At 34.8% G+C, this 26,726-nt stretch overlaps 1 protein-coding gene across 1 annotated transcript in view; it reads right to left on the bottom strand.

Moving 5' to 3' along the window:
- Nucleotides 1-2,822: 2,822 nt before the first annotated feature.
- The window catches only part of TMTC3 (transmembrane O-mannosyltransferase targeting cadherins 3), a 67,210-nt gene continuing 43,306 nt past the window's right edge, over nt 2,823-26,726 (bottom strand). The window contains exons 9-14 of the mRNA XM_054580177.1: nt 25,657-25,777; nt 23,807-23,918; nt 12,181-12,284; nt 10,768-10,937; nt 6,809-7,035; nt 2,823-4,617 (exon numbers count right to left, since the gene is read on the bottom strand). Coding sequence (XP_054436152.1) covers nt 3,803-4,617; nt 6,809-7,035; nt 10,768-10,937; nt 12,181-12,284; nt 23,807-23,918; nt 25,657-25,777 — 1,549 coding nt within the window. The 3' untranslated portion in view covers nt 2,823-3,802. The remainder of the gene's footprint in view (nt 4,618-6,808; nt 7,036-10,767; nt 10,938-12,180; nt 12,285-23,806; nt 23,919-25,656; nt 25,778-26,726) is intronic.

The following is a 26,726-nucleotide window of genomic DNA, read 5'->3' as shown; positions in this document are numbered from 1 at the left end:
TAAAAGGCAGTTCAGGTTAAGGTTTTAAAAAGTATCAATTTAATAGTGAATATTGAGAAATATGGTACACACAGACACCAAAGTAATATAAAATACATACAATTTTAAACTATTTTCTTATGAACTCCTAACGTGGATAACTGACAGTTTCTAAGAGATAAAATTTTGGACAATGTTACATTTTGGAGGGGTTCATTTTAAATACCATTTAGTCATGCAGACAATTAGGAGGTTTTTAAAAAAATAAATACGACAAATATATGGATTTCTGAAGTATAAATCAACATACAAATCTATATATTTTCATAGTATTTTTCACTGAAGTATCTTTAAAGAAGCATTCTGTCACATGAAGTTGAAAGCTCAAATCAGCTGTAATGAAAGCCATGGTTTTATTAAAATTGTGTAATTCACATACCAAATATTTACATAAAAGTAAACACACAATTGCAAAATATTTCTGTGCTCCAAGTCATCAACCTCATAAATTACTTAGTGAAATAATTGTAAGATAAGCCTCCCAATTCTGAATGTTTGTAAGGAACGCATACAGGAGCAATAAATCAAAAACTTTATTCTTCCTTCTGAGAAGCAGTAAAAGAGTAACATAATTGCTCCTTGGGGACTGTCAAAACTTTCCTAGAACTCCAAGGAAGTATCAATAGATTCCTTTGTAAAACAGTGAGAACTAAAACCACATCCTTCACCAGCAAGCACACAAACCTATGGTAAGTTTTCTTTTCCAAACTTAAATTTGCTCACAACTCTGAACCACAGGTTAGTGAATTGGGCTACAATGTTCCTACCCTCTATTTTCCCCAAAAGGCAGTTCCATGACCTTTTTCTCATCTGAACAGCTTGGATAAATTTCTATTATGCGTTAAAGAGAAGAAATAATCATCTGACATGTAAGTAAGCTTGAAGGAACTTAAAATGGAATAAACACAGCAAGTCTTCAAGAAACATTTTGTTCAATAGCCTTTAATGTTCATGAGGGGGGGAAAATTATTCCCAGCTGAGACTACTGTCTGCATGGACTTTCTCCAGATACTCGATTTCCTCCGACACCCAAAGACAAGCATATTAGTTTAACTGGAGTGTCTACGCCGTCCCAGTCTGCCTGAGTGGGGGGGGGTGTGAGCCTGGTGAGGGGCAGGCATTCGGTTCAGGATGGGTGCCTGCCCTGTGCGTCTGACCTGAAATAAATGGGTTGGAAACTAATTCTGTTACTTGTTTTTATTAATCTTTCTTAAATGTATATGAACATTTATTTCAATGTTTTGGGTATTTAGAAGTTTGGTGAGGTTTCTGTGACTAGAAATATGATGTAGGAAAGTAACTCTCTTTTTTATCAATTAGCCTGTGGTAAACTGGTTTCCTTATATGTCATTTCACTGAAAGTAGTAGTTTCCAAAAACTTATCGATGTTACATGAGGACTTTACTGTACTAGTTATCAGAAGAGCATATTCCTTAATGGAACTACAAAAACACTAAAACTTAATTGGGTTATATTACTTATTTAAAAAGTTAATTCCGGAGAGAGAAGAGAATTTTCTTGAATTTAGAGCAGTGGCTGTTAACCCTGACCACAAGTCAGAATTAACCTGGGGAATTTTTGAAAACCTTAATAACTCCACTGTAAGAAATTCAGACTTAACTGTTGTGGACAGGGTCCATATTAAGATGATTCCTATATAAAGTGAGGGTTGAGAAACACTGATTTAGAAAAATTACTCATTACTCATGCTGGTTTTGATTTAAATAAATTATTTAAAATTCAAACATATGAGCACTTCCTACATGGTAGGCATTCTTCTAAGTGTTAATAGGGAGGAAATTCTTTTTTCTACAAAAAAATCTGGATAACAATATATCTTTTATCTTTTGAATAGTTACATAACTTTACTAAAATATTGCTCAAAGCTTTTATTATGGTCTGCTGTCATGAACTTTCCTTCTACTTTTCTGAACCGTACTTGCTACTGTAACAAAAGATATCACACTCAGAAGCTTTTTTCTCAAGATACGTGGAAAGAATGTGAGAATAACATAGATTTCATTTTTCAAGTCATAGTATATGAGGTATTCTCCACTATGTATCTGGAGTCACAAAGCCATAATTTAATAACTGAAATTAGAGATTTTTGTAATGATTAACAGAATCTCCTGGATCAAGAATGAACTACCATTACTATCAGTGCGTGCTTTAAATTACCTAAAAAATAATCTATAGGAGAGCCTCAGGGAACCTAGTATGAGTAGGTCCTTAAGGCAGACCATATTTCTTGTGACCTATTTATAAAACATTTCTTTATTACAGAGATATGGTTTTTGAAACATACATAATTAGAAATTAGCTATCTTAAAAGAAACAGAAATAGTTTTTGAAATTCTACATAATTAAGAATTTGTTACTATCCCAGGATGTTTGCTTTAACATTTCAAGTTAAAGCCAACTTTACTATTATGAAATTCATTTGAAATGCATTTTAAGTCAAGAAAAATATTAGATTTAAATTAATATGATTTGTATCTACTCTTTAGCCTTACAGTTTTCAGGTTCAAAGTGCTAATACCAACTGACCAATTTATTAATTCAATATTATGGCTAATTATCTTTTTTATAGCTGGACAGCAGGCCAAAAATGATGGAATTTTGGTTAAACCATAATACATGCATATACAGGAAAATACAATAGCAATTTGTTTCCCATATTTAACACAATTAAAACAGCTTTAAAATTTTTATGAAAGCTCAGTAGTCAAAATAAATATTTAATAAAATATACAACATGACAAGATATTAAGAACTTAGTGTTTAAAAATAAACTTTGTCGCATTGTTTGCTTTTAGTTAAAGAGACAGAACTCAGTTTAGTTGCTTAAGGTATCTAAGAATAACTGAGGTGTTTGGAAACAAAATTAAAATTCAAATAACACCAGAGATAGTACTAAGATGAAAGAAAAACTATGTTTTAACTCAAAAAGTTTAAATAAAGTTACAGTTACTGAGGCTTCTTAATTTGACTATGACTCTAAGAAACATGAATAGTTTGGGAAGTCAAAGATAATCATGATTATGCGGTTCATGCTGTGAAATTCTCAGTATGTTAAAAAAAATACAGTATATATGAGCACCATTAGAAATGTGTTGTGTTTATATATATTTAAAACTTTACCTGATTAAAAATTGTAGAGTGAAGGACAAGCAAAATTATGAAAATACATTCTTAAGCTCACATGTCACGTGACTTACTTTAAAATGTTTCATCAGACACTCCTAGAAATCAACAAAAGAATACAAATAAAGCCAGTATTCTTTTATAGGCAAAGTCTCTTGGTTAAACAGGTCACTGAAAATGAAACGAAAGCGTTCAACAAATGTTTTCAGTCCACAGCCAGATTCCAACAGGTAAAGGAAAAATGAAGTCAGCTGGTAAACGGGAATTCACAGAATGAAACAGCAAATGTTGGATTTGCCCCCAAGGGGTTATCATTCAGGCCCCGGGCTATTTTTAATTGAAAGTAGTCAAGATTCTTTTGCTGAATCTTCCTTCGCTTACAAAAGATACAAATTGGCCAGCTATAATTTAATATTTCTGCTATATTCACCAAAACTCATAAAATTACTGCTGTATTTTACATAATACATACGTGGGGTAAGACAGGTCTTTTATAAAAACCTTATTTTGATCCTACGTAGAGGTTGTTAAGAATCTTTGCTATTTTTCAGATCTCCCATAAGCAATCACATGATATAGGTAGTTCTCTGAAACCACTGTCACATAATAAAGAGTAATGCTATTCACCATTTAAAATACGTTCAATCTCCTCTAGTCTTTTTAAAGCAGCAACTCTTTTCTTCTCAATTTCTTTGATTTCTTTTGTTGTTTTGTGAGTGGTCTCTTTGCCTGTATTTTCTTCTAATTGTTTGTTGGATTTAGACTGACTTTTATCATCACTTGTTTTTATTATCTGTGTGGGTTTGGGTTCACTTCTTGAATCTTTTACATTTTCAGTTCTACTTTTGTCTCTTCGTACAGCTGAAATCTTACTAGCTGGGAATATTGGTTGTTCTATTAAAGTAGATGAGGAAATTTTATCCCTGACTATATTCAAATGGCGTTGGATATATTCTTCATGTGGTGCTAATGCCAGTGTTTCAACCAGGCATCTTTCAGCTTTTAGTAAGTCCTTTTCTTCAAAATAAACAACACAAAGATTGTGTTTTCCTTGTACATTGCTTGGATCCAACTCTAAAATCTTTTCAAAACATTGTTTTGCTCCACCTATATCTTTCTTTTGATTCATCAGAATGTCTCCCTTTAAAATGAGACCCTTAATATGATCAGGATAGTATCTCAGTAACTCTTCTAAAACTGGCAAAGCCCTTAACTCCTTTGAAGTCTGAGAGTACAGCAGAGCCAGATTAAATAAAGCACTTCTGAAGTCAGCTTGTAATTTTATGGCTTTCTTCATCCACATCTCTGCTTCAGCGTCCTTTTTGTCATCCATGGCAAGCATTCCCAGATTGAAATAACCGTTAGCATCTTGCGGCTCTTCATTTAAATATTTTAGAAGTCGTTTTCTAGCTTCAGGTCTGAGTGTAACTTCACCTATGAATAATTTTTTTAAAAAATCACATTGTTAGCAAATAAATTAAGTCTGAGGAAAAACTGCTTTCATATTTTATCTATTTAGATTATAAAATGACAGCATCAAAACAAACAATTGCTATACCTCAATCAGACAGCAGAGAACAAAACCTTAAAGTCTTCATAGTAAAGATAGTGTGTTGGAAATACTGAAATGATAAATCATTTCCTTTCCTTTAAAACAGAAAGAGTGCCTCAAAAGCCAAAGGCAAAAAAATATGTCCCTACAGTTTAGAAGCTAACTGGAAGTAGTAGAGGGAGAAAAGAGAATTAAGAGGCATGATATTTACCAATAGACATGTACTCAATCTTGACTCCGTTAACATTGTGACTTTATACATTGGATAAGCTATTTAACTTGTCTAGGTTAACTTATAAATTTTCGTAGAATTGCATGCAATATATGTAAAAATGCTTAGTAAACTATTACTGGACAAACAAAATGTTTCAGTCTTACTAAGGAAGATATATTTTTAGAAATTTTATTATTGATTTTAGTGAGAGAAAAGGAGAGGGAGAGAATCATTGATCTGTTGTTCCACTAATTTATTCATTCATTGGTTGTTTCCTGTATGTGCCCTGACTGGGGATTGAACCCACAACCTTGGTATATCGGAATGATGCTCTTACCAAAGCGCTACCTAGTCAGGGCTAAGTAAGACTTTTGTATGCTACTTCAAATTCTTCAGAATGTTTCAAAGGTAAAATATAACTTAGATATAAAGTTTATAAGTATAAATATGTTAGGATCTAGTAAACAAATTATTTATTTAGATTTATTGGAAATAAAAACAAACAAAAATTCAAGTTCTACAACATAAACTTAAGGTACAATCTTACATTGGATAATGGGCTCTTTCAGGATTACTAAGGTTAGCTAACTTCATAAAAATATTAGCTGCTCTCTAAATTTATACTTTTTTGAATACCAGGCATAAAGGCCTCCTTCTATTCTTTTATTTGACAATATGACAAATAAAGGAAGCTTGAAAATAAATCAGTAGGCTTAAGTTCCTATCTTGGACCAATTACTAAATTGGCCATATAGTGTTGGGGTATTTATTATATCTGTTCAGTCCTCACTCTAATCTACTAAATAGAAGATTGGCAAAAGAAATCTCAAAGACATTTTTGCTCTAAAATAATATGATTTTATGATGTTCATTTTTTGCAAAAGTCTAAAAGAATTAACTAAAAAGTATATATAAAGATTTTCAAAGCATAAAATATGTCATACACTCAAGTCTTCTAGCAGTAATAAAATCTCTATATATTAAAAATCCTGATTTATTATAATTAATAATTTAGTTTGCTAAACACAGAAATTATAATATCTTAGAAGATAATACAATTGGACACAAAATAATACCAAAAGTATTTGGGCTTATAAATCCAGGGAAGATTAAAACATATAATGCTCATGACTCCCTAGAAATAATTATGTAAAAAATTATATAAATTCAGATTTGAACTATATATTTATATATGAGCTTATATTTTCGTGCATAAAATGACAGAATAGATTCATAAGACATTGCTTAAAAGATTGACTGAAAAAATCCGTCAAAATATATGAGAACTATTAGTATTCTATGTTAGTGCATAGTACTTGAGACGTTTTCTACTTATAAATCATTTATACAGGTTTTTAAAAAAAATTTTTATTTTTATACTTGACACTATCACAGATGTCCTCACTTTCCTCCCTTTGCCCTCCTCCTCCTCCATCCAGTCCACCCCCACCCCTGCCCCGCCGCCAATCCCTTTGGCTATCATCACACTGTTGTCTGTGTCTACATGTTATGCATATATGTTTTTTGGCTAATCCGTATACCTTTATTTTTTTTAATTTATTGATTTTTAGAGAGAGACAGGAAGGCACAGAGAGAGAGACAGAGGGAAACATCGATTTGTTGTTCCACTTATTTATGCATTCACTGGTTGATTCTTGTATGTGCCCTGACCAGGAATCAAACCCGCAACATTGGTGCATGGGGACTATGCTCTAAGTAACTGAGCTACCCAGCCAGAGCTTTGATACAGTTTTGATATAAACTATTCAAAAAATGTCTGCTACAAGTAATATATTTTAAGGTTTTATTACATTTCAAATTATAAGTGTTTAAATATAGAAATATTTTGGGAAACATACCTGATTCTTGCATCAATATAGCAGAATTGAATAATGCTAGCTTATGCTTTGGATTTAGTTCTAAAGCACGATTAAAATTTTTTAGAGCTTCATTTGGTTCTTTAAGTTCAATATGAACAATCGCCAAGTTGTACCAAAGATCTGCATTATTTCTGTCCAACTCTAGTGCTTTAAGATATGCTTCTTTTGCTTTGGAAGGTTGATTCATTTTTAAAAGCAATTCTCCTCTGTGGAAAGATCAAGCACAAGTTTTACTTACAACATAACCATGCCAGTTTATAGATTTATTTTTCACAAGTTTTAAGCTTTTCCACATATTCACAGCTTTCTTTTTTCTTTTTACCTGAGGTTCTTAAAGTTTTCTTTAAAAAATAATCATATGGCCAAAGCAATAATGAGAAACAAAGAATAGAGCATAAGGTATCATAAACTATAATAAACTATACTACAAAGCTACAGTAACCAAAAGCATTATGGTCATGGGTTCTAGATAGCCATACTTACAAAGCTTCAAGAACATTTTATTTTTTCTCTAACTTTTTTCTGTCAACCCTTCTCCCCAGATAACACTCAGCATTCTGCTATGATCCATGGCTGATAACCACAATTTGGGTTTGGTACTGTGCATCCCATCTGCCTCTTTATTGTTCTCTATGTGTGTTTTCTATCAGGAGGAAGAGGATTTGAATAGTCACATTCAGGCACCAAACTCCATCCTGTAATTCTCAAAATGAGTAAACAATGATACATCTATGTACTAAGGGACTATCATGCAACCATTAAAAAGAAAATGTTATGAAGAGCTGTAATTACATGGAGGAGTTGTTTATGCTATAATGGTAGGTGAAGTAAAACAGTAAAATTGAAAAAACAAATAAAATAAAAACAGCATGGTACTGGCAGAAGAACAAACACAAGGAACAATGCAACGGAACTGAGATGCCCAGAAATAAACGCACACATATATGGATAACTAATTTTCAACAGAGGAGACAAGAATATACAATGGAGAAAGAAAAAGTCAATAAATGGTGCTGGGAAAATTGGAGAACCACATGCAAAGGAATGAAACTAGACTACAATCTTACACCACACACAAAAACTGACTCAAAATGTATTAAAGATTTGAATGTTTGACCTGAAACAATAAAATACGTAGACAGAAACATAGGTGCTAAACTTATGAACTTGGTATCAGAGGGGTTTTTATAAACTTAACCCTAAACTCAAGAGAAATAAAAGCAAAAATAAAGGAATCAAACTATAATGCTCCTGCACAGCAAAAGAAACAAAACAAAAACATCTACAAAACCAAAGGCAACCAACTGAATGGGAGAAGATACTAGCAAACAATATCTGCCAAAAAGGGCTAATATCCAAAATATATAAAGAATTCATACAACTCAAGGACAACAAAAAATTCATTTAATAAATGGGCAGAGGACTTGAATAGACACCTTTCCAAGCAAGATATACAAATGGCAAACAGGTGTGTGAAAAGCTGTTCAATATCACTAGTTATTAGGGAAAGACAAGTCAAAACCTCAATGAGATACCACCTTGCACCTGTAAGAATGGCTATCATAAAAAAGATAAGAAATAACAAGTGTTGAAGAGGGTATGGAGAAAAGGGAATCCTCACAACACTGCTTGTGGGAATGGAAATCAGTACAGCCATTAGGGAAAACAGAATAGAGGTTTTCAAAAAATTAAGAATAAAACTACCATATGATCTAGTAATTCCTCTTCTGAGCATTTACCCTAAAAATATGAACACACTTATCATAAAGCTAGCTATATCCCTATGTTCACTACAGCATTATTTACAATAGCCAACACACAGAAACAACCTAAGTGTCCAGTGAGAGGTGATTGATAAAGATGTGATGTTTTGTATGTGTGTGTGTATCTTTATATTTATATATAGGTGTATATATACCTTTATATTAATATATAATGGAATATTACTCATCCATAAAAAAAGAACAAAATATTGCCATTTGTGACCACATGGATGAGTCCTGAGAGTATTATGCTAGATGAAAAATGTTGGATGGAAAAGGACAAAAAAAAAAAAAAAAAAAATGGATGATTTCACTCCTATGTGGAACTAAAACAAAAAGTAACAAACTAACAAAACAAACAAAAATCAACTCAGGTAAAAACAACAGAATGGTAGTACTAGAGGGAAAAGAGGCTGGGGTGAGGAGGGCAAGGTGGGTAAAGGGAGTCAAGGACATGGCGATGGAAGGAAACTAGACTTTGAGTGGGGATAACACAGTAGAGTGCAAAGATGTCAAATTATGATCTTGTGAATTACAATTCTGTACAGCTGCAATTTATATAATGTTATTAACTAACACTACCCAATAAGTTTATTTAAAAAAAAAAAACAAACTATCATAGTTTGGCAAATTTGGCTTGATATGTTTTCAAATATTATTAAAGAAAGAAAAAAGCATGCCGGACTTTAGAGATTAAAGTGTGGGGGGGCAGTCAAGAAAGGGGGACAGAAAAAAAAAATATTCTTTGAACCTCTCTTGAAAGGAGGCAGAATATACTACTTCAGAAAAATGGGAGCCGCCACAGTGGGAGATCAATTTGTCAAGAGACCAGGTAATAGCATTTGAAGAAAGAAAATAATAAAGGTAGTGATGGGGAAATTCCGCTATTTTAATGTTAGAACTCCTACTATACGAAAAGTAGAACATTAGAAAAATTTTAACCCTTCTTGTATTAATTTTATCTTCAATGTATTCTTATAAAATGACCATTCATTGGGGGGGAAAAAAGTTAAAAAAACTAATCAAGTAGGGTGGACAGGGCACTAGTGCCACCTGCAGATACCTCTGAGAAGCATTTCTGGAACTGCGGATTACAATTTCAAAACTCCTTTACAAATCTTTCTAATTTGGTTCTATTTCTTGTAAGAAAGCATAAAACATCACTTTAATTAGCTACACATATGCAAATCAAATTAAGTAATGATGCTAGAGTACTCTTATTATATTACTATTCTTTTCTAAAGTATCAGAAGAGGAATGAAATCAAATAACTATTTGAACAACTATTAATATTCTTATTAGGGAACTTCAAGAATGGGTGTTTGTCCAAAATGTTATCTTTTTATGCAGAGATATGAATAATTCTTTATGTATTAACACATGATAGGTTTTATTTACAGAGGCAACCCTACTAAACCTAGTGAATTTTAAAAAGTACTAGATAAGACTGAATAAAGATGGCCTCCAACTAATGACGAGATCTAAAACTTATTAAATTCGGAATGTATTTCCCTCATAGTAACAACATCAAAAATTATGATTAGGTTTTTGGCCTGGGCTACAAAACAAAGTTTAACACACTATTTTCTTCAAGTATAATACAAACGATAATACATGGGAAAATACATGTATCAATTTCTAATATGCGACACCAAAAATTTGTTTATTTTTCATAATAATTTATTTTTTAAACTGTTGCTTAACTACAGTTGTCCCATTTCCTCTGCTGTTGCTCTCCCCCACTGCCTGCTTTCAGTCAGTCCCCACCCTGTTGTTCACGCCCACAGGTCCTTTATACCTGTTTCTTGACTAGACCCTTCCCCTTCTTTCCTTATCTACCTTCCCGCTTCCTTAGTTGTCAAAAATTTATTTTTACTGACAACTAACAAGTTTCTTCATGGTGATGGCATCAATAACCAGTCAATTCTCAGTATTTATTTAAGAAGTCTCCTGAGAGTTGGATATTAGAATTACTTATTATAAAATGTGTTGTGAATTTCAAATCAAATCAATTAAATTTGATTGCTAGTCTAAAATGGGCTATGTTTCTATGTTGTCAGTTGCAACAAAGATTACTGAGGGGAAAAAAATCTAATTTAGACAAAAGAGTCAAAATGTAACATGAAGACGTAGCTTCAATCATCTATAACGATAGCTTAAAATGAACTGCAATACCTGCTGATATAAGCCTGCTTGAAGTCAGGTCTCATGCTTATAGCTTGTCGATAAAGCTGATCTGCTTCTTCCAGTCGGGACTCATTTGCTCGGATCAGGTTGGCCAGATTAATATAAACGTTTAGGTGGTTAGGGGCAATTCTGGCTGCATACTTTTTACCAGGAATAATCTGTTCACAAGAAAAGGCATTTTCATAATTGATATTTTACTACCAAATGAAAGCAAAAAGGAAGTAGGCCTAATAGTTTATTTAAAATATACACAGAACATAAAGATAATGTCAGTTTTGCCACTACTATATTAAAATAAATCATAAAAATGTGAAAGCGTGTAGTCATAACATGGGAGTAAAATATTTCCTTGCACTAAAGGATATATTTTTCTCATTCATGCCAGATCAATAGAATATGATTAGCTTTTTACTTATATGTATCATCTTATGAATTCATATAAATCAGTATTTTTAGAGGCTTTAGTCTCAGTATGTTTATGTTAGACCAGAAATAGAAGTCAGGACTCCCCTTTCTCTGTCTGGCATATTTGTTGAATCATGTCAACTTTCATGTTGTCAGCAAAATATTTCCTGGTTGTGACAATAAGGTAGTTAATTTTATTTCATAGTTATACTAAAACCTCACTTGTCTTGTGGATTTAGGAAATAAAATTATCTTATTAATTGATGATACAGGTTAAGTAAAGGTTACTACATATAATACATGTGGACCCAAATTTTCAATGAACAGAATACTGATAAAAATCTGTATTGAACACAATTTAAGTCTAGAACATTAGAAATCAATTCTTAAGATATCAGGTGGTCCAACTTTGTTTACAAATAATTTCTCAAACCATCCACTTTCATATTACTATTATTAATATAATGCAATATAATGTAATATAATATATGCTCTGAGAAAACTAGCCCAGGGTAAATTATCTTTTCCAATGATGCTAGGCTAGTCTAGAGCAGAATCAGATTTTCCAACTTTGGCAATATACTGTGATAGCAAGTAAGTCTTGTACTTGTGTCATAATAATAACTAATGGACACAATATAGCAACAAAGATGTGTCCACTTTTTTTATAGGAATAATGCTGAATTTAGTGCCTAATGTACAAAAATAAAATTCTCTTCATTTATACTAATTTAACTCATCAAAACTTATAACCAAGAATATCAAAAATCACACCTTTATGAATTTAGTTTTTATAGACTATACAAAAATTTTAATTGAGCTAGAAAAGGAAATGTAATCCGTTATAAAACTTATACTAAATAAATGGTTCATTGGACACCTTAATTTTATATCAATAAATTAAAGAGAAGATAAGGATATTTCCATCTAGAAAATTTTATTCAATATGGATATTTAGTAGACATGACACTATGGGAATAAATTATGACAACTCACTTGAGGCATCAGTGACTTAGCCGTCATGTAAGATTCTTCAGCTTCTTTGGTTCTATTTAGATTTTTATAAGTTCTTCCAACATTCATGTGGGCACCAATATCATCTAAAATTTAAAAAAAATTATTTGTTGGCAAATATACTAAATAGATTTCAAAGTAAACTACTAAGAGGACATGTTTCTAGCAACAAAAACATGGTGAAAAATGTAAAAGCAGGCATTTCTCCTTAAGGTTCTTCTAATACAACTTGTTATAATTTATAATCAATGTTATAGTGGAAGATTTTTGAATAAAGTACTGTAAAGACATAAAATACACATATAACATGAAAAAACTCTTAATGGTCCCTTCACGAATGAAGACATGAGAGAAAAGAAATAGAGGCAATGAAGAAATTTACATCATTTTTCTTCACTATGTTTTAATATATTATACTAAGGCTGGCTTCCATTTCCTTAAGCTCATAGCTTTGGAATTTACTCAAAAAGTATGGCTGAACTCTAGAAGTAAAAACAATTTACAAGTAAAAAGGATCATCGTAATTCCTAGAATTATTTCAAGTGTTACAACTAACAAATATGCACCCATTGTGGAACGGGAGCAAGGAGATATGAAAAACTTTGTGATTTTATTTTCCAAAAATTTTGTGAATATGGTTGGAATGCAAGTATAAATGCAATGTCAGGACTATATAATACTTCCTAATATGCAGCAGTGCGTCGCTCTTAAATGATGATAAATTCCTATATAATTTATTTGAAACTTCTAAAAGGTGTGTTAATATCAAAATTTTGTCTCATTTTCTGATATGTAAAATCTAACCTTCAGCAAATTTATTCAGGAGTTGAAAAACATACAATTAAAATAAGAAAGATATGAGGCTTTAAGATACATTTCCCAGTAAATATTTCAAAGGTCTGGAATAAAGAGAGAAAGAAGGGAGAAAATCTTAAATCAGACAAATTTTATGCACACGAATCTCTAACAGACATGACAAGATTTCAAAATATGATTACTACTTGCCTGTGATACCAATGATTTTGCAGTTGTGGAATAGGTCTCTGCCTGCAACTTCCAGGACACAAAGGGGTCAAGCATATATATCTTAGGTATTCCCCTAGGAGGAGAGTAACAGTCCTAAGGTCTTGCCACATGTTTCTGGCTAGCAATTGTGTGCACTGCACCAAAACTGTTAGATGTAGCACAGGTTTAATCAGAGAATTAGGGGAAAAGACTGGGGAAAAGTCTGATTTCTGCTTTTAAAAATTGTTATCTTAGACTCACTCAGCTCTACCAAAATAGAATCTTTAGATATAGCGTCTGCAAAAATGTTTTAAAAAAGTTTAAAAGGCAATTCGGATGTAGAGCCAAGGTGGAAATTCACTGTATGGAGCTCAATTTTTTAAAAAAACATCAGATAAATTTATACCATTTATTATAGAGATCAGAAATTTAGTTAGGAAAAACTAAGAATATATAAAACCTGAGAAAATTAAAGTTCAGATAAATAAAAGTGTGATTACGTCAGCTAAGTAATTAAAATGTTACTGAAATCACTCCTAACCAATCTTAAAAAATGTTATGTATTTGGATGAAGAACTAGGGAAACAGCAACCCATGGAATTATGACAAGGAGATAATGTCATCAATGGAGATTTCAGACACTAGAGCATGCCTCTCCACTTTCTCAAAGACCAAAGATAGTAATTATATAGCCTTTAGCATTAGAAGGATTACTCAATATAGCTCATACAATGACAGACATAAGTTACAAAGTTTTAGGATTACAAAGGAGGAAATAGCATTACTGGAAATTTGAAAAAAAAAAAACGGTGAGAAAAGCAAGCAAAATGTAAAAATCAATGACATTTAAATGACTAAAAAGATATAGAACTTCAAAGAACAATCTTACTATTAGGAGCGTGCTATTCAAGCCAACAACAGGAGCACGAATCTAGCAGTCTATTTAATTCAGTGCAAAAGAGGACTGGAAAGTATCAGGCAACTCTGTGAGTAATAATTCTTCAGCCACCAACAGTGAAGTTGAGTATTCCACACTGACAACCTAGGCATATTGAGGTCTATCCAGAAAAAGTCCAGCCATTGTTAATACAATGAGAATGGTTTGCACAACATCGATGTAACCTGGCAGCCAAGGAGAATTGGACTGGAATGCCCATGTGTGAACGATGATGACTTCACTATACTAGTCAGTGGGGCAGTAGATGCCATTGAGTGAGCATGTGTACTATATGGCTGTCATATTCAAAATGACTGAGCAAGAGAGTACCAGATCTACAGGAAATGTTGCAGTACGTTGCATTGTAGTAAGCTTGACCACAGAAACTATTTGGGTGATTCAGAAGGCCACAGCTATGGGCAACTGGTGATCGGAAACTTCATCACAACAATGTGCCTTCTCACGCATCATGTCTCCTGCAGAGTTTTTTGGCAAAACATTAAATCACCCAGGTGACTCAGCCTCCCTACAGCCCAGATTTGGTGCTCTGTGACTTCTGGCTTTTCCCAAAACTAAAATTATCTTTTAAAGGGAAGAGACTTCAGACTCTCGATGAGATTCAGGAAAATACTAAGGAGCAGCTGATGGTGACTGGGAGAACTGTGTGAGGTCCCAAGGTGCCTACTTTGAAGACATAGTTGTCTTACATACAATGTTTCTTGTTTCTTACTTGTGTCTTCTTCAGTAAAAGTCTCTATTATTCATACTGCATGTCTGGATAACTTCTGGACAGATTGTATTTTGCTTTCCAATATATATTATCCAAAAATCATTTGTCAATGCATTTAGAAGGTAAATTTATAAACATCTGGAAACTACTAAAAACTCTTTAAAAGTAAGTTCTTTCCATCTTGACTGCATCCAAGTTGAATAACTGGTCCATGACTCTGTTTTAAAGTTTCAAAGATCTGGACTTAGGTAAAAATGAAATTACTGATTTTATGGCAAAAACAAACCTTGGAGAATTCCGGGGTTCCTTAAGAAAAATCTATCCTTGTCTTGTAAAGGTGTTATGGAAACCGTAATTCTAACCGCAAAAATTTTATCTTTGTTGAGTGGTTTAAAAAAAACAAAACAAAAAACCCTCCAAATCTATAACCACCAAAACAAACAAACAAGAAGCATTCATCTGTTCATTTAACATGATCGATATGCATATTGCATAAAGACTATTCTGGCAAAGCAAAAAAAGCCTTCAGATTGCTTTTTTTTAAAGTTCACTTTACAATGTTACAGATTCCTACTTGATGTCATGCTATTCTATTCCAGGGTTTTAAATAGCATCTTTATGTTTGTTACTCCAAATTTTGATCTCTAGCCTTGACCACTCCCCTTCTTCAGACTTACATGTCTTCATGACTTCGGACTTCATTTCTATACCTGTATATCTGACAGGTATAAAAAAGGACTCCTGACTCCCTTCTCTATGTGTCATTTCTTTTTTTCCTTTCTTTCTAAGATTTTATTTATTTTAGACAGAGGGGAGGGGAGAGAAAGAGAGGGAGAGAAACATCAATATGTGGTTGTGTCTTGTGTGCCCCCTATTGGGCACCTGACCTGGCCTGCAACCCAAGTATGTGCCTTGACTGGGATTCGAACTGGTGACCTTTTGGTTTGCAGGCTGGCACTCAATCCACTGAGCCATACTGGCTGGGGCTGCCTTCCCTATGTGTCATTTCATTTGTCAAATCTATCTACGAAGAACATAGCTGAAAAACAAAGCATAACCACAAGAGCTTCTGAATGTCAAATGTGATGTTTCTGAGTTTATGTGCTTTTCCATATTAAATTGTGATAAACTGATTTATCAGTTTTCCTAGTTGATGGCTAATTAGAAACAGCAATTTTGAGAGTACAGTAGAGAAGTCATATTAAGGAGAGAGGTTCAGCAAGTATCGCAAAAACAGCAAAATACAACTGACAATGAAAGAAAAGATTATTTTAAAATTGAGTGTCTATACTGGGCAACATCCTGTGATACACACACTATTCACTAGATAAAATTAAACATGCACATAACACACCATTTAATTTAGTTTTGACAATGCAATGAGAAAAAAATTAAAACCCCAATTTAGAAATGAGAAAGATAACGCTGAAGGGGCTTAAATAACATCTTCTAAGTCTCAAAGGCCCTGTGTGTCTGACACCAAGACAACTTAACTTTTCAAAACCTCCTAAAAGGAATCTAAAAAACTTTACAAAGCAATAAATTAAAACTACTAGTTAGTGATCGTTGACTGTGGGCAAGACTGTACTAAACATAAATATGACTGTGATAAACAAATAAATATGATAAAGTACTATACAGAAAATTACAAATATTATAGGAGAGATGCAGAAGAAATTGTAAAAGTTTTAAAGACAAGAAATATTTGTTTCTAACTGGAAATACTGGAGGGTTTTCTTTTGGAAAAGAAGCCATGTGAAATGAGTTGTAAAAGATGGGTAGGATATGGTACAAGCTGGATGGGAAAGATGGGAGAAGCAAGGAATTCTAGGCACAAAGAAGCAAAGAGGTGAGGAAACCCAAGATTCATACCCTATATTTTGAGAAGAACTAAACTATGCAAAGAGCCAGGGGAGATACAGTTCTATAGCTAGACTATCAGTTAGTTATATTTCTGTCGTGGGGGCCCCGCGTGGGGCACTCCTGGATCTGAGGGTTACTGTCCGGAGCCAGCTGAGGACGGAGCGGGGCTCTGAATCCTGCAGAGCCCCTCCCAGGGTTGTCAAAGACGGGGGGAATAAACACGAGTTGTTGCAAACACTTCTCTGATTGCCAGGAGAAGGGACATGGCTCTTTCCTCTAGCGGAGAAGGCTCTGAGCCTCCCTGTCCGAAGGCTTTTACTGAGAACCATTTGCAGAGGGGTATAAAGCAAAGCTCATCAATCAATGTCAAAAGGCTATGTTTACAGAAAACAAATGGAGATCATGGATAACAACTGAAGGTACTCAAAAGATCTGCCTCAGGTCAGGGTCTATGAATAATGTAAATCTCCTTCCTAGTATGAGCTGGTTATCATAACTTTTGAGGCAAGAACAAAGCATGCTTTGAAGGGATCCAGTTTAGGACTGGATCCTGTCTTTAGTATTGTGTCAAGCCTGAGCCAGATGGGTGGAGCAGAGCCGCCAAGAGATAAGACTTCTTTCAGATAGAATGAGGACCCAGGTCATGTCCAGGTTGAGCCGAGGGATATGGGCCTTTTTGTCCTTTCTCCGTGTCTCCCAAGTCCTTGTCCTGCTGCCCGTATTGGCTTTGGTTGTCCCTCCTCTTGAGGAATCTCACCCATCATTGACTACCAACCATCACAGGGCCAAGCAGTGTGATGTTGAGGGAGGCAGGGGCTGGGCCCCTGCCAGGGGGACAGGTGTCGTCTCCTCAGTGGCCTGTTTTCCCAAGGCCTCCTTGATTAGCTCCAGCCTTGGGACTCTCTCGCCTGTCGCCTGAAACCAGACACGACAGTTCCCGACCCATTTCTACAAATTTCTCTTCACCTTTCCCTAATGGAAATTTGGCTTTGCCTTGGGGACATGGTTTATACTGTAGCTCTTCTAAGTGGCGTCTGTATTCTTTTATCCTGTGTCTACTGCTTCTTAAAATCAATCATCTCTAAATTTCAAGCCGTTAGACTATATTATCCGGTATCCCACCTTGTTGTAGTTGCCAATCTTTGGGTCGCAGCTCCTGGCTCCTTGTCATTCTCTCCAACATCATGGTTGTCAAAATTCTTAGTTATTTCAAAATCCACATAGATGAATCTTCTATGTGGCTTTCATGTCCTTTCTTCCAATGATTTTCACATCCGTTTTCCTTTAAATAGTTACTTTATTGGCCATAGTCACATCTAATAGGAAAATAAAGGGCAGTGCCTACTACCCCCTATTCCTCCAAGGACATTTAGAAATGTGTGTGTTGCAGGTATTTTTTGGTCATCATTCTAAATGGAAAGTAATGATGGCATTTGATATGTGGGTGTCACATTTGGTACTTATACTGAAATACAGTTCTGTATACCTGAACACTATTCCCATTGAAAAATATTTATACTCTAGGTAGGCTCTACTCAGACACCAACAATTTTTCAGGTCTACAAACCACTGATCCTATAATTTTTCCTTCTTCCCTTACCTTACTCTCCCTCACATTCCTTCTTAACCATCTTAGATTTGGTGTCCCATTAACATAATCATCCCCTTATCCCCTTCTTGTTTAGTAAAACATATGACAAAATCCTAACCCTGATAAATCAAATTCTCCAGGCCTGTACCACTGCAGCTGTAAAGTAGTAGGAGACACACATATAACCACATCAACTGGTTCAATTTTAATTTAAGTACTCCTAACCTAAGTAGGGTGTTAGATCTGCTTGGTAATTATACCACAATTCCCTAGTCTATACACTTTCCTAGATCTTTGTTTCTCAAAGTGTGATGGGCTAAGCATCACCTGGTGAAATGATCCGAGATGTAGAACTTCTGCATGTCAGAACAAGTACCATACATAACAAGATCTCCAACTGATTTTTAGGCACATTAAAATCTGTGAAGTACTAACCTAGAAAACTGCTTCCAGGGGTATCATGGCCCAGGGTGGCTATGAATGCAGCCCAACACAAAATCGTAAATTTACTTAAAACCTTTTTCCCCTCTCATCAGTTTTCATTAGTGTTTGTGTATTTAATGTGTGGCCCCAGAGAACTCTTCTTCCTGGGTGGCTTGGAGGTGCCAAAGGTTGGACATCCCTACTACATCTTCTCCTATTCTTAGGTCTCCAACACTTCCCATCCCTTCCTCACTCTCTTGATTTTGTTTCTATTTCACTGAGAAAACAGAAGCAAATAAAGGGCAACTTCCATAAACTTTCTGCATGTCATCGATTCCCCTACCCATATCCAGTCTTCACTGTTAGCACAGGTTACCTAATGGTTTTGTGACTGAATCAAGTCCTCAACCTGTGTACCAGATCCTATTTATCGCTTCTCATTCATTTGAGGACATTTGACCCAGTAATCTGTGTCCTCATCTTGAATTATTACTTCTCCTAGATTCAGTGGGTCCGCTGCACACATGCTTTGTTTCTCCCACATTAAAATAAAAAACAAGTTGAAGGACAACTATTGGTCAAAATGGTGCATAGGTAAACACAGATCACCCCCTCACACAACCTCATAAAAGTACAACTGAAATACAGAAAAGCCATCACTCAGAACCATCAGAAATCGAGCTGAATGAAGTCTGACAACCACAGAATTAAAGAAATCACTCCATCCTGACTAGTAGAAGAGCAGAGACGTGGAATGGGCTGGTCCTACAACCACGTGCGGTAGATAAAAATTTAGGAGTGAAGAGTCCCAGTCCCACAACAGGCCCACCAGCCCAGGGTTCCAGTGCCAGGAAGATAAGTCCCCATAATGTCTGGCTGCAAAAACTCAGCAGGAATCGAATTAGTGGAAGAAATTTCTGGAGTATCAAGCAGTTTCTTGTAAAGAACCCACACACATTCTTATTCAGGCTCACTCCCTAAGAGCTCAGCACTGGCAGCATCCTGAAGGCACCAGTGGCATATAGGGAGGAACTCAAATGTCTGGCACCGAGGCAGGAGCTGGGCAACAGCTTTCTCCCAGACAGAAAGGTGGGCAGAGGTCACTGTTACTTTACTGAGCCCTGCCCCCATGGAACCACAGAGCCAGTAGGCGGGTGCCATACGAGACTCCATCAACCTTGCTGACACTGTCTGCCTGGCCCTGGAGATCCCCTGAGACTCTGTCCCACCCAATTTACGGGTCTATCTAGACTGTTAACCATGACTTTTCCATATGAGTGGCTGGTCTTGGCTCATGCTTCACAATTTCCTAAATCCTCTAAAAAAGCAGTGAAGTGGCCCAGGTCAGGCACCAGTAGCAGCTGGACTAGATTCAGAGCTTAGCTTCTCATGGGAATCTCCATTCACAGAACAGGCAGCAGCCACCTCAGATTGCTTTATAGCTCAGAGAGCATGGCTCTGAGCCAAAAACAGGGCAGGGTTGACTTTAGCTGGCATGACTCGGGAAACCCGAGAGCCTGTGCAACTGCAGAGTTGACAGCTACCACGTCATGACACCACTTCCTTGCCCCTGCACAGCTGATCCTCCACAGAGGGTGGAGGTTAGTGGTCAGTGGTCACAGCCAGTCCTAGCTGCTGACTGGCCTGGGTAAATTCTTCCCATTGATCTGCCAACAGCGATCAAGGCTCAAATACAAAAGGAGGGTGCTTTCAGCCCACATGAAGGCTGCATCTCAAGAACCTAGCGTGGGTGATAGGGGAGGTTGTGCCACTGGACCCTACAGGACATCTGTTACATTAGGGCATGCTACCAAGACAGGGAGTCATAGCAGCTCCACCTAATACACAGGAACAAACACAAGGAGGCTGCCAAAATGTGGAGACAAAGAAAGATGGTCCAAATGAAAGAACAGATCAAAACTCCAGAAAAAGAGCTACACAAAATGCAGATAAGCGATCTATCTAATTTAGAGTTCAAAACACTGGTTATAAGGGTGCCCAAGGAACTTAGTGAGGACTTCAACAGCCTAAAAAAGATCTAGTCAGAAATGAAGGGAACATTAATTGATATAAAGAACAACTTACAGGGAAACAACCGTAGAGTGAATGAAGCCAAGAATCAAATCAATGACTTGGAACATAAGGAAGCAAAAAACCACCAACCAGAAGAAGAAAAAAGAATCCAAAAAAATGAGAATAGTGTAAGCAGCTTATGGGAGGGATGCAAAGAAGCCCACTCCAAGATACATCATAATTAAAATGCCAAAGGTTAAAGATAAAGAAAAAAAATCTTAATAGCAGCAAGAGAAAAGCAGTTAGTTACCTACATGAGAATTCCCGTAAGACTGTCATCTGATTTCTCAAAAGAAACTTTGCAGGCTAGAAGGGATTGGAAAGAAATATTCAAAGTCATGGGAAGCACGGACCTACAGCCAAGATTGCTCTACCCGGCAAAGCTATTGTTTAGAATCAAAGGGCAGATAAAGAGCTTCCCAGGCAGGAAAAATACTAAAGGAGTTTATCATCAAACCATTATTATATAAAATGTGAAAGGGACTTATTTAAGAGAAAGGAGAGCAAAACTATGAACAATAAAATGGCAATAAATACATACCTGTCAACAACTGAACCTAAAAAATGAACTAACCAAACAGGAACAGAGACAGAATCATGGATATGGAGAGCATTTTGATGGTTATCAGACAGGAGGGTTGTGTAGGGGAATGCTTGAAGAGGTGAGGGGATAAAGAAGTACAAATAGGTAGCTACAGAATAGGCAAGGGGATGTTGAGTACAGTACAGAAAATGGAGTAGCCGAAGAACTTACATGCATGACCCACAGACATGAACAATGGTGTGGGGATTACTTGAGGGAGTTGAAGGTGCTGGATGGAGGGGGGCAAAGGAGGAAAAATCAGGACAACTATACTATCACAATTAATAACATATAATTAAAAAAATGAAAAACAAAAATACCCCATCATCCTGCTACCCTCGACCCCACAATGAGTACCACTCATTTTTATCAATACCCTTTCAAAGACTTTTCACTACCAATTGTTTTCAATTATTCCTCCCTGACTCTCACTCCTATCTATCACTCTAACAAAATTGCTTACCGGTGCCAACAACTGCACTATGTTTTTTTTAAAAAAAATCAATTTCTTAGTGTCTTCTTCAATTTCTTTTAATAATGTCTCACAGTTTTCCTTGTATAGCTCCTTCAAAATCCTTTGGTAAGTCTGTTTTGAGGTATTTTCTTTTTGTTGCAATTGAAAAAGGACTTTTTTTCATTTCTTTTTCTGAAATTTCATAGGTAGTGTAAAGGAATGCAATGAACTTTTGGATACTGAATTTGTATATTGAGTTGAATTCACTTTACTGTATTTGTTTTTGTTTCTAATAGTTTTTTAGTGGAGTTTTTAAGGTTTGTTATATAAAAAATCATGTCATCTGCAAAAAGTGACAATTTACTCTCTTCATTCCTGATCTCAATGCCTTTTCTTTCTTTCTCTTGCCTGACTGCTCTGCCTGGACTTCTAGCACTATGTTGAATAACAGTGTAAGAGTGAATTTTCTTGTCTTGTTCCTGATCTTCTGTTTCTAATGAGTATGACATTAGCCAGGAGTTTGTTATATATGGCCTCTCTTATATTGAGGTACTTTTTCTTCTGTATCTATTCTGAAGGGGTTGTGGAGAAAAAGGAACCCTAATTCACTGCTGGTGGGAATGTAAAACTAGTACAGCCACTATGGAAAATAGTATGGAGGGTCCTCAAAAAATTAAGGCTAGAATAACCATATGATCCAACCCCTCTTTTGGGTAACCTCCAGAAAAATTTGAAAACAGTTATTTGTAAAGATATATGTATCCCATGTGCATTGCAGCATTATCCATGAAGGCCAAGATATAGAAATAAACAAAATGTCCTTCAATAGGTGATTTGATAAAAATGTGGTACATGTATATGATGGACTACTATTCCACCATAAGATGAAATACTGCCACTTACAACAACATAAATGGGTCTTGAGAATATCATGCTAAGCAAAATAACTCAGATGGAAAAAGCCAAGAACCATATGATTTCATGCATACGTGGGATATAAAACCATCAAAGGAACAAACCATCCTTTTCTTGGGGTTGCATTATTGTCCAATAAGCATGTAAAAAAAATGAAAGCAACAAATGAACAAACAAGACAAACAAACAAAAGCTCATTTACACAGACAACAGTATAATGGTTGCCAGAAGGAAGGGGGAAGGCAGTAGAGGATAAAAGGTGTTAAACGTGGTGACGGAAGGGGATTTCAATCTGGGTGGTAAACACACAATGCAACATATAGATGATGTATTATAGAAGTGTATACTTGAAACCTAAATAAATTTATTAACCAATGTCATCCCAATATATTTTTGTTGTTGTTCTTTCTCAAGCTGAGGCTTTTTGGGGTCTTTGCTGGCTCCATATAAATATATGGAATATTTGTTCTAGACCTGTGAAGTATGCCATTAGTAGTTTAATAGGAATTGCACTGAATCTGTAGATTGCTTTGGGTAGTATGGACATTTTGATGATGTTAATTCTTCCAATCCAAGAACATGGTATATGTTTCCATTATTTTTATCTTCCTCAATTTCTTTCTACAGTGTCCTATAATTTTCTAAGTACAGGTTTTTACCTCCTTGCTTAAATTTATTCCTAGGTACCTTTTTTTTGTTGTTGTTGTTGCAACAGTAAATGAGATTTTTAAAATTTCTCTGATAGTTCATTACTGGTGTATAAAAATGCCACCAATTTCTGAGTATTAATTTTGTACTCTGCTACTTTGCTGAATTCATTTATTAGATTTGGTAGTTTTTCGGTGGAATCTTTAGGTCTTAAACATCTTATATAAGTATTTTCATATAATTAGTTCAAAATAAGCCAGCATTGAACACTGGTAGTATTCAAATGACTGAAATAAATAGACTTTACCTTATTTTTCTCAAATATAATCAAGCTTTTAAAAAGAAAATACACTATTCAAATAGTTTTATTAATTAATAATGCTTACCTGGCTGAACATGGGTAGCCTGCAGAAAGTATTTCAAAGCTCTCTCAAAGTTTTTTTCATTTTCCAGAGCATGACCCACATTATTCCATAATTTGGCATTGTTTTTATTTACCTTAAACATACAAATAGTTAGAAATTAGTTTTAATTAAAAAAAATCACTCCATCACTCCTAAGTGGAATCTAATGGACAAACTGAACAAGCAAAATGGAGACAGACTTGTAGAGAACAGAATGACAGCTATGGGGTAGGGTTAAGGGGTAAAGGGATAGGGCAAAAAAGGAAAAAGGACTCACGGACATGGACAACAGTGTGGTAATTGTGGGGGGAGGGGAGTATAAGGGGGTTAAATGGTAATGGGAAAAGAAATTTCTTTTTAAAGTGCCAGGATAGGACAAATAAAAAATATGACTCGATTTAACACAGGTATTTGTTTGGTACACTATTGGAATAGAGTATTCCACTAAGATGTTCCTGGAGTTGTAGAAGAAGCCAAATGAAAACTGCACCAAATTTACCCTCTCCCTCCTTTCAACATCAACATACTCAAACCACAGCAGTTTAATTTCATCTATTTTATATATTAGAATTTTACTGAAAATTTTATTTGATCAAGCATAGTGCTGTTTGAAAACCGTTTTACCATTTACCACTTGTATCCTTTTGGGATAAAAGGTATTTGAATATGAGAATATGTTTAAGCATTGCACTACTTATTTTTAGGTTCGACATAAAGCTACTTCTGTAGTCTTATCATGGTTATAAGAACCCTGAGAATAAAGCTCTAAGTTGATCTGTGCTTTAGGAGTTCACAGACGGATGTGGACGTGGTGTTCCTGCAGGCAGAGGGTGGTGCCTAGCCATGGAGCTGGCTACAGTGATCGGGGCTGTGGTTTGGAGCACTGTCCTGGAAGTAAGGAGGAGCAAAATTCCTGAAAATTATGGGGCACCACTGGTAATCCAAAAGGATGAATTAATAATAATGGTAATGAAATCTCATCTACTTGCAGACTTCTGAACTAGGGGAGACAGTGGAGTGACTGAGTGATAAAACAGGACAGTCATCTAATCTTAAATAGATGTCAAATCAAGAAGCCACGTAGACTACTGGAATGAGGCAGTGACCCAAAAAAGCTAGGAAATGGAGAGTGCAGAAATAGCCAAAAGGAAGTAAAGAATTTAGAGGTTTGAAGAGAGGTGTTGGTAAGGGAGCATCTGGAATAAAAATCTTTGCCAGTACCTTTTATTTATAGAAAATAAATTTTATGATTTTTTAAAAACACCTTATTCCTATTTATATTGTCCATATCATAGAAATGCTGTATCAAACCGGTTCCTATTTTCCAACAGTATTGTAACCATTGGTTGGTTATCTTCCACATAGTAAGTTGCCATTTTTTGCCATTATTTTATTTCATTGGTTCTAATGCACTGGCAATTATTAAGACTCACTGTTATTTTATGTACTATTAAGAAAAAAGGTCACTAATCGTAAGATGCCTTTCACTATAAGAGTTATTCTAACCTCAGAGATGTTAAAAGGTTAAAAAAATTTGGTACATTAAGAACCAATGAAATACAGTATTCCTATATAAACATTTTATCATTTATATTTCTAACAACTTTAGCACATTTAGGAAATTATTACATGTGTTGTAGACATACAGGTAAATTCAAGGCACTAGTTAAGGTATATATTATATAAAGAACAAATTATTTTATTAATTTTTTGGTGAAGTACTTAATATTGATAGTCAAATGTATACTTAAAAATAAAACTAAAGCATCTTAGATATGGCTATAAAAAGTAATTGATGATATACTTTCCTGTCATTGTGGATAATACTTTACCTTCAAGGCTGACATAAACAACGTATACTCAGACTCCCAATCCCAATTTCTGTGGAGTGTTTTTAAGGCATGAGTGAATATCACCAAAGACAGACAAACCCAGGATAACTTTTTAAATACACTGTTTAAGAGGAAAAAACAAAGCAAAAAACATTGTCTATGTCACCAAAAGCGTATCTTTTAGAACAGAAGAAATATGTTAAATAACCCCAATGTCATTTCTGAACTTTTCCTAAAAAGTAGGGATTGTTCTAATAATCATCCAACCTGAGAGGGACCAACATAAAAACTTAAATATCTGAATCCTACCTTCCACTTCAGTCACGTTAAATATTCTAGTGTTTACTTTTATTTCAAAAGCTTTGTTTAGATTTAAGAAAAAGAATTGATAAAAACCAGCTTTCAATTATTACTTTTTATATTTAGAGTCCTTTGTACCATTACCTACAACTTGAATATTCTTACCTGTGTTTAAAAAGGGTGAATGTTATCACTGGCTACATTTAAAAACATTTCTGCTTACAATTATATACCACAGATTACCATGACATTCTTGGAATAATTTTATATTTTAAAGCTAGAATTGTTTATTAAAAGTCAGAGTATATTTAACTCTTTATTAAATAAATGCAAATTACTTACACACTTTAGGCTAATCATTCGGGACTTAATTCCTCAGCTATAAAACGATGATTATACTTCAATAATCCCTATGATCTCATTTAGTACTAATGTTCTCTAAGTCTGCGTTTTTGCCTTGGTAATACAGTGCAATCTCTTTCATTTTGATAGACACACTTAACCAGAAAAGAGTGCATGGATCAGAAAAAAACATGGACATAGGAAATAGTCAAATGTACATTCGAATCAAGATGGCTATTTATTAGTTGTGTGATCTTACATAATAATTCAGGTAACCTGTATAATCTTCTATTTTAAAATGTACAAAGCAGAGTTAAGGGCATCAAGATCAAATGAGAAAACATATCTAAATGGTCTCTTAGGGCATCAGACACAGGGTAGGTACTAAAAAAATTGGTACTGATTACGTTAGGACATAATGCTATAGG

This window comes from Pteronotus mesoamericanus, unplaced genomic scaffold (genome assembly GCF_021234165.1).
Source record: "Pteronotus mesoamericanus isolate MK-2021 breed Mesoamerican mustached bat unplaced genomic scaffold, CSHL_Meso_final contig_56, whole genome shotgun sequence".
Taxonomy (NCBI): Eukaryota; Metazoa; Chordata; class Mammalia; order Chiroptera; family Mormoopidae; genus Pteronotus; species Pteronotus mesoamericanus.
Note: the sequence above shows the minus strand (reverse complement) of the source record. Positions and strands in the feature narration are given on the sequence as shown.